This window comes from Heterodontus francisci, chromosome 8 (assembly GCF_036365525.1).
Source record: "Heterodontus francisci isolate sHetFra1 chromosome 8, sHetFra1.hap1, whole genome shotgun sequence".
NCBI lineage: Eukaryota > Metazoa > Chordata > Chondrichthyes > Heterodontiformes > Heterodontidae > Heterodontus > Heterodontus francisci.
Window position 1 is genome coordinate 92,740,276 of NC_090378.1, and position 8,113 is coordinate 92,748,388.

General features: G+C 41.3%; 1 protein-coding gene across 1 annotated transcript; it reads right to left on the reverse strand.

The window, feature by feature from the left end:
• Positions 1-909: 909 nt before the first annotated feature.
• LOC137373020 (regulator of G-protein signaling 5-like) lies at positions 910-5,787 on the reverse strand. Its single transcript, XM_068037729.1, has 5 exons — positions 5,579-5,787; positions 4,027-4,122; positions 3,110-3,171; positions 2,549-2,715; positions 910-1,569 (listed from the first exon to the last, which is right to left on the reverse strand). Exons 1-5 carry the CDS (start codon positions 5,689-5,691, stop codon positions 1,312-1,314), a joined length of 696 nt encoding a protein of 231 aa, XP_067893830.1. The 5' UTR covers positions 5,692-5,787; the 3' UTR covers positions 910-1,311.
• Between the last annotated feature and the right edge of the window lie 2,326 nt (positions 5,788-8,113).

The following is an 8,113-nucleotide window of genomic DNA, read 5'->3' on the forward strand; positions in this document are numbered from 1 at the left end:
CATATTCAGCTAAAAGCCAGCGAAATCACAGACTGTATACCACTTTTTTCTTATGGGCTCTAACTTAACCAATCTACTTTTCCTGACTCTGTACCCTATTTGTGTGTGTGTCTGCGTGTGAGTGAAAGTTGGAGCACAGTTTATTATTTTCATTAGTTCGGTTTAGGTACAATAAAGTCAACCTCTTTGTTAAACTCAGGAAAACTTGCCCAATTGGTTCTGATTGTGATCATAGCACGTAAGTAATCAAACACCTCTGGAATGGGCCAGTACATCCACTTTAAGAAAGAATTAAACCTGTTGTGGTCAAACAAGGAGAGGGAAAAGAGGGAAGCCCTTCAACCCTTCCTCACTCGACCATAAACATAGTCCAGTAACATTACCTCTATATCACTGTCCCCTAAAGCTAAAGGCATTACCCAAAGTCAGTGGGATCCTTCTTTAAATATGCAGATCAGGTCCTGATCATATTATCAAGCCCCCAACTGCAATTTTAACTCCAGCCTGAGCTGCGACTTTCCCTGTTGGGTGAAAGCTTGTCAGAAAAGGACTAGTCAAGTGTTTTGCTTTCCTTTCGTTTGACCAGGGAGGAGCAGGAGTGGTCCTCTTGGCCTCACAAAGCAAGTTTAGGCCTCCTCTTCCACATGGCATTCCCACATTTTCCCCTCAGTGGTAGCAGGCAGTCTGTGGTCACTTTACAGCCACTTCCTACCTGTATGTTGCTAATAAGGCCTGCTGTGGCCCCAATTTGCCATGGGCAGGTGGAAAATGAACTCAGCAACCCCACTTACCACTAGAACCTGAAACAATGTTTTCAATCAATTTAAGCAGACAACAGGAAGTGTTTAGAATAGACAGTTCCAAAAAGGGAAGGGGGGGGGGGGGGGGTGGTTAATTCAATGAATAAGATTAAAAATATATTTTTCATTTATTGAAAGTAACTTCAGTTTACTGACTATCTCATTAGCACTGCACTGAATAATGCACACAGGAACACACACAGGATCCAGGAATAGGAAGTGGTATAGTACAAATATTAAATATGTTAACACAAAAATAATTTACACACACAAATTTTAAGATTTACAAATGTGTTATCAGTAGTATGTCAAACTTCATTAAATTAACAGTGCATTTTTAAATTAGAATTATGATTCACTAAAAATGTTCTTTGAATGATCCAAAAGATTTTTCTTTAAAAATCAGGACCTGCAAGAGCATTCCCAGGTAAATTTTAGGGGCAGGAAGCTCAATTCCAACAAGTCACCACAAATAGCGTCTTTAAAAAAAAAAATAGACTTTTCTGTCCACTTAAAGCCAGGCAGTGAACTCTGCCTGTGTTTGAAGGAGAGCTGTTGAAGTAAAGGACTGGGATCGTCGTCTGTGCCCATTATGCTCAACCTGCGTCTGCTTCAACAAGTCTCTGTAGAGCTGTGATTTGAGGAACCTTGGGTAAGAGTCTTTCTCCATCAGGATGTGCACTTTTCTCTGTGCCAAGTCAAAACAGGACAGAGTGGGTTGTAGAATGTTCTTATTAGTCACCTCTTTAGTATGAAAATCAATGTTCACCTTTTTAAAAAAAAGTGAATAAAGCAATTAGTATATTTGCAGCACGGAGATAAAAGGGTTAATCCAGTTACATTCCTGGTACTCTATGCAAGTGATGCACCAAAACACTTCAATTCTATCATTTTGTATTGCACCAGGCATACAAAAGACCTTCTGCTTAAAGAAGCCACACAAATGATGGGCACAACAGTGCACTTAGGTTTTCTTGTAACTAGCAATAAAGTTCAGTCTTCACCATTTCCACTCATTTTGCATTCGCCAATATTCCCACCACACAAAAAAAAAAATGACTAGTCACTGTTCTGATCTTTAAAAGAAAAAGGCATTTTCTAAACCTCCTTTCAGCAAGACAAGAGGCAAGGTGGATAGATTACTCTCAGGCCTCCATGGTCCTTACACTAAAACTTGCCAGTCGTAAACATAGGGAACAGTCCCAGGACCATGCTCTTAGCTTCTGTTTGGCTTCTCCCTACAAGGTTTCACTTTGCATCCTAATAACAGGATGTTGGATCTCCCACATTTTAGAGTTTCTTGGTTAATATTTTATTGCAATGCTACCATTTTGCACAATGGAGGGCACTCCAAGCATTGCAAAGCACTCATTTAAGTGATTGTATTACAGGGTCTTAAACATTCATAGAATCTTATAGCACAGAAGGGACCATTCAGCCCATTGTGCCTGTGCCAGCTCTTTGAAAGAGCTATCTATTAGTCTCACTTCCCCGCCCCCCTCCCCCCGACCTTCCCAATCGTCCTGGAAAGGTTTCCTTTAAGTATATATCCAATTCCCTTTTGAAAATTCCTAATGAATCTGCTTCCATCACCCTGAGGCATTGCATTCCAGATCATAAGAACAATCTGCTGTAAAACAAAATCATCTCTCCTGTGGATTTTTTAAACCAATTTTCTTAAATTAGTGTCCTCTGGTTCACAAGGTATGTTAATAAATCCATTACCGAGTGCACAATCTGTCCTTTACCTCTTTTGGGGCATCAGTTTCTATGAAATCTGAATAGATTTTCTTTGCTTTGGAGGCCAGTTTTGCAGGGGACTTTATTTTCTTATACTCTTCACACGCCATCCAAAATTCAATGTTCTCCTCACTGTACTCCGACTGTAGGAAAGCTCGAAAGAGACCCAAGCCAGCTTTAGGAGAAAACAGAACATGACTTTAAATATTGGTTCAACCTGTTTAACCACACTCGCTAGTTACCAAAGTTTAAAAGACAACTTAGTAAATGAGATTTTCTATAAGGATTCTGTGGCTAAAAAGTTAAGATGCATGATTAGATCACTTGCTATTTTTGGAATGGACTCAATAAAAGTATGAACTGCAGGCCACATATACAGAAAAATCATATGAATATGCATTGTACAGCATAACCAAGTAAGCTGATAATTGAAAACATTTTAAAAGATATTAACTCTAGCCATTACATCTGTCTGTTGGTAATTACTTCAAGCCAAAATCAGCCATTAGTTTGCTGTACTTCCATATTTTTGTTGCTCTACCCAGAGTTTAAAAAAAAGTGATACTTACATTTATGTGCTAGGAGCTGGTCTAGAGATTCACCCCATTTTGATGGCTCGTCGAGAGATGTACTAGAAGGAGGAAAAGAAAAAAAAAAGTTAAAAATCTCAATTTATTAAAAAAGAATAAAAAATGCTTTATCAGGGCGAGAAAGATTGTTGTTTTGCAGGTGCAAAAGATTATGTTCAGCATTTTGTTTCAAAGAGTTCATTGATGCAAATGGAAAGTTTCCTTGAATTTTGCATGCTGCAAAAAGATAATTCAGAACTGCAACCTGCCTCTCCCACTGTTGCTACAAAAACTGTGCAACAGTACAGGAAAGCAGTTGACATTGTGGTGTTTACTTGCTGCATAGAAACTATCCACTAGTCTTTTTTCAGTTGTTTACAGCACCCATCTGCAAAGCTAGAACTGCACACTTAACCATGTACCAATAATAACTCTGGCTTTTCAACAGATGAGATGATGTCAAAGGCTTTTAATTCAGACCAAGGTGAACAAATATCTTCAAGCCCACAGACACCATCCACCCCCTCATTTTTAATTCTGAAGTGTTCCTTCATCTCAAACCGTTTGATACACATACTTTGAGGCAATTAGGTACAAAAAAGTTATTTTGATTTCCATTATTTAGTGGTTACATTTGTATAAAACATCTTCTGCACCCTTGCAGACCCGAACAGATGTAACTTTTTCAGTCTGCTGTTAAATGTACAATGACAGGAAGAGATTGTTCAGATTTTAAAAACAACCACAGAACACAAGTACAAGGCATTCTCTTGCAAGGCAGATTTTCCAGCTTATTTTACTGATAACATTGAACATAGTTAAATGATGTAATTTTATGAATTTGTAAGTTAATTAAGATTTGATCAATAGTAGCAGCCACCTATGATTTGGAAAACAAGCACCTTGGCAAAACTCACTTTGTTTTTTCAGGTTTACTGGGGAATGGTATGAAGATTTCACGTGATTCCGCCTTCTGCAGGAGGAGGCTTAACCGATTCCGTTTATCCTTAAGTCTGCAAACAGCAAAGTTGATAATTTGTATTAGAAGAGACTAGTCAGGCAACAGCCTGGAAACAATGCAACCCAAAAAGGTATGACTATAACAGTATGAGCTCCCTCATCCCTTCCCCCAATATCATTAACCCCCCCCCAGCAGCAAAAGAAAGAGCCAATACCACTCACACTTATGCAGGGGTAATGCACCAGAAGTTTGCCATTTAAAACTCAATACAGCATCCAAGACCACTAACATTAAAATATAAGTGTATGGAGTTTGAGGCAATGGGCAATTTTTTGGGAGGGGGGGCGGGGGGAAGGGAGGAACCACCCTCCCAGCTGCTCCTGTCAGTCGCCTGCATGGCGAGTTAGTTTAAAAATTAAATCCATGACCCTGACCCAAAAGTTTTACTTAAAATCTACAAAGGCAGAAATAGGCCATTTGGACCAACTGGTCAATGCTGGTATTTATACTCCACACAAGCCTCCTCCCACATTTCCTCTGACCCTCGCCACACATTCTTCAATCCCTTCACAGTCCCAGCAATCCCAGCGCAGCGGTTAGCACCGCAGCCTCACAGCTCCAGCGACCCGGGTTCAATTCTGGGTACTGCCTATGTGGAGTTTGCAAGTTCTCCCTGTGTCTGCATGGGTTTTCGCCTGGTGCTCCGGTTTCCTCCCACAGCCAACAGACTTGCAGGTTAATAGGTAAATTGACCATTATAAATTGCCCCTAGTATAGGTAGGTGGTAGGGGAATAGAGGGACAGGTGGGGATGTGTTAGGAATATGGGATTAGTGTAGGATTAGTATAAATGGGTGGTTGATGGTCAGCACAGACTCGGTGGGCCGAAGGGCCTGTTTCAGTGCTGTATCGCTAAATAAATAAATTCTCCCTCATGTACTTACTAAATTTCCCTTTAAATGTATCTATGTTATTGGCCTCAACCACTCTCCTGAATTCTTTACTGGATTTATTAGTGACTATTTTATAGTTATGACCCCTAGCATTGAAATCGTCACTATAATAGTGAGCCACATCTACAGAATACAAAAACTCTTCATTCCTTCAACTCAACTAAACCCACATGTCTGTCAGCAGCATCATCTATCATTAGTTCTTCCTACAAATAGCAATCTTTGATTGGCAAAATGAGTTTGACATTTCACTTCTGAACTGTACTTTGAAAAATTACAAAAGCATTTTCTAAACACTTTGATATAAAAATAGATTTCAGTATTGATTCTGGTCTTAATTTGAACAATGGAACAGATGCAGAATATTGTCAAGTTATTAAAAGCATGTTTTCTGGCTCACAAAAAAGTTAAATAACACACTACCTTAAACTTGGTCATGTGCCATTTATTTCCGTTAAAATTATACTAAACTTTGTAACCAATGCTGTTGTTATCCTAGGTGCAGGAATATCTCAGACTATACAATATAAAAAAGGCACCTCTTCCACTACATTACCTGTTTTTATTCCCTTTTTTCTCCTCTTGGTTCTCTGGCTTGATGATCCTGTAAGGCTCTTCTTTAGGAGCTGACATATTGAGCTGTGGGAACAGAAATAGTACAGTCTGCATGGCTCCCCGAATGTAAAGTTGAAGTTAAATCGTTTCTCTACTGCACAGGTTGTGAATATTTAGTCACCACCGCCTCAAACAGGTTAAGAAGCTGAGAGCCCGATGACTTTGTAAAAGCTAATTGGCTGTTGATTTCTTGGACCCACCCAGTTCAATGACCTCAATGACAGCGGAGATCGGCTCCAGTAGTTACAGAGAACTTGCATCTCATTGCTGCTCACCTGCAACTTCTGACAAACCACATAGAGCATTTAGATGCTGCGCGTCTGACGTCAGCAGTTAAAATAGGTGTTAAACTTGTTCTAACGCGAACTGCTAGTCGATAACGATCAACATAAATAAACGAGTTCCATTCCGTGCATTTGGGAACCGAGAGATTCTCGGTTTTATTACTGAACTGCTGGAGCACCTTTACCGGACAGAAAGCCTTTTGCAAAAGTTTTGTCTGTGGAGAATCATCTTAATGAAACCTCTTGTGCTGGAGAGCTAGATGAGGCAGGAAGTAGACATTGGTTTCAGTTGTGGTTCCCTTAATGTCACAGTAAGATTCAGACAACTGTCTGGCAGAGCAGTGAGATTGCAAGGGCTGGATTTTCAAAACGGGGTCAGGAACCTGACTCCCAGATAATTTCCAGGCCCCGAGCCCACGCCTCAACCGCGTTGCTCACGCGATGCTATTTTGATATGTTAATGCCCTAATTGGGCAGGTGGCAAATTCGGCGCCCAATGAGTGGCACCGTGTCTCCAGTAGATGGGAGTGCCTGCGAAGTGCGAGCGGCAATGATGGGGTTTGCCACTACCTTGTTGAAGAGAGCAGGCAGTTCCTTATAAAGGCCTGCTCGGGTGTACAAATGAGACTCGACCCAAGCCCGACAGAACCCCATCCGAGCCCGACCCAGCCCAAGGCCTTCCATTTTTTCCCACCCCCGACCCGACCCGACCTGACCCGACCATCAATTAACCAACCTTCTGTTTATCACTTTGTTCCTAACCTGCACAAGCTTAAAATAACTGTTACAAAACCACCATTAAAGTCCAAAAAGTAAATTAACGTTAAAGTCACTTACCTGAGGTGGTGATAGAGAGTGTCTGATCCAGCCCAGCCTGACCCGAGCCCAAATGCTGGAGCCGGAAGTGCAATTCGATCCAAACCCAACATATGTTGTTGGGTCCTGTCGGGTTCGGGGCGGGTAACAGGCCTTTAGTTCTTTAGAAGGCCAGCATCATAAAAGAAGACATTATTGAAAGATCCAAAGTTGAGGTAATGCCCATGATCGAGCACAAGATCCCCAGGGCATCATAATTTTTAACCTGAAAAGAAAGTTTCTCTTCGCTCCGCTGTGAACCCAACAGTTGTGCACCAGACTGAGTTTGCCAGAATCCAAATTGAAAATCCCAGTCCCAACCTCCCTAGCCCTTAATAAGTTCCTCTAAGAGCTTAATGGGCCATTAACTGGAGACAAGCAGGTTGCTGTTCCCTACCCCTCACTTTAAAAATTGAAGTCTGACCCAGAGGCGCCGTGATCCCTCCAGGACCACAATTTTAAATTTAACATAAGAACATAAGAAATAGGAGCAGGAGTAGGCCATTCGGCCCCTCAAGCCTGCCCCGCCATTCAATAAGATCATGGCTGATCTGTCCCAGGCCTCAACTCCTCTTTCGTGCCAGCTCCTCATAGCCCTCAACTCCCCGATATTTCAAAAATCTGTCTGCCTCCTCTTTAAATGCTTTCAGTGATCTAGCCTCCACAACTCTCTGGGGTAGAGAATTTCAGACATTCACTACCCTCTGAGAGAAGAAATTCCTTCGTATCTTAGTTTTAAATGAGTGTCCCCTTTATTCTGTAACGATGGCCCCTAGTTCGAGATTCCCCCACTAGTGGAAACATCTTCTCAACATCTACCCTGTCAAGCCACCTCAGATTCTTATACGTTTCAATAAGATCACCCCTCATTCTTCTAAACTCTAATGAATAAAGGCTTAACCTGTTTAGCTGTTCTTGATAAGTCAACCCCTTCATCCCAGGAATCAGCCTAGTGAATCTCTTTTGAAATGCCTCCAATGCCAGGATATCCTTGCATCAGGACCTGGTCCCAACTCCACTGGCATTTGAAAATCCAGCACCAAATGTGTTACTGTGACATTTTGAATTGCATTTTATCCTTGTATAGTTTACATTACTTCAGGGGAGGCAGTAGCGTTGTGGTAATGTCACTGGACTAATAATTCAGAGGCCCAGGCTAATGCTCGGGGGACATGGGTTTGAATCCCACCACGGCAGATGGTGAAATTTGAATTCAATTAATAAATCTGGAATTAAAAAGCTAGTCTAATGGTGACCATGAAACCATCTGGTTCACTAATGTCCTTCAGGGAAGGAAATCTGCTTTCCTTGTCTGGTCTGGCCTACATGTGACTCCA

Excerpts from the sequence above, each read along its gene's own strand:
- LOC137373020 (XM_068037729.1), bottom strand. The coding sequence starts at position 5,691 with ATGCAGACTGTACTATTTCTGTTCCCACAGCTCAATATGTCAGCTCCT. Across the intron at positions 2,716-3,109 it reads CCAGCTCCTAGCACATAAAT|CTGGCTTGGGTCTCTTTCGA; the intron begins GTAAGTATCACT and ends TTTCTCCTAAAG. Across the intron at positions 1,570-2,548 it reads AAACTGATGCCCCAAAAGAG|GTGAACATTGATTTTCATAC; the intron begins GTAAAGGACAGA and ends TTTTTTAAAAAG.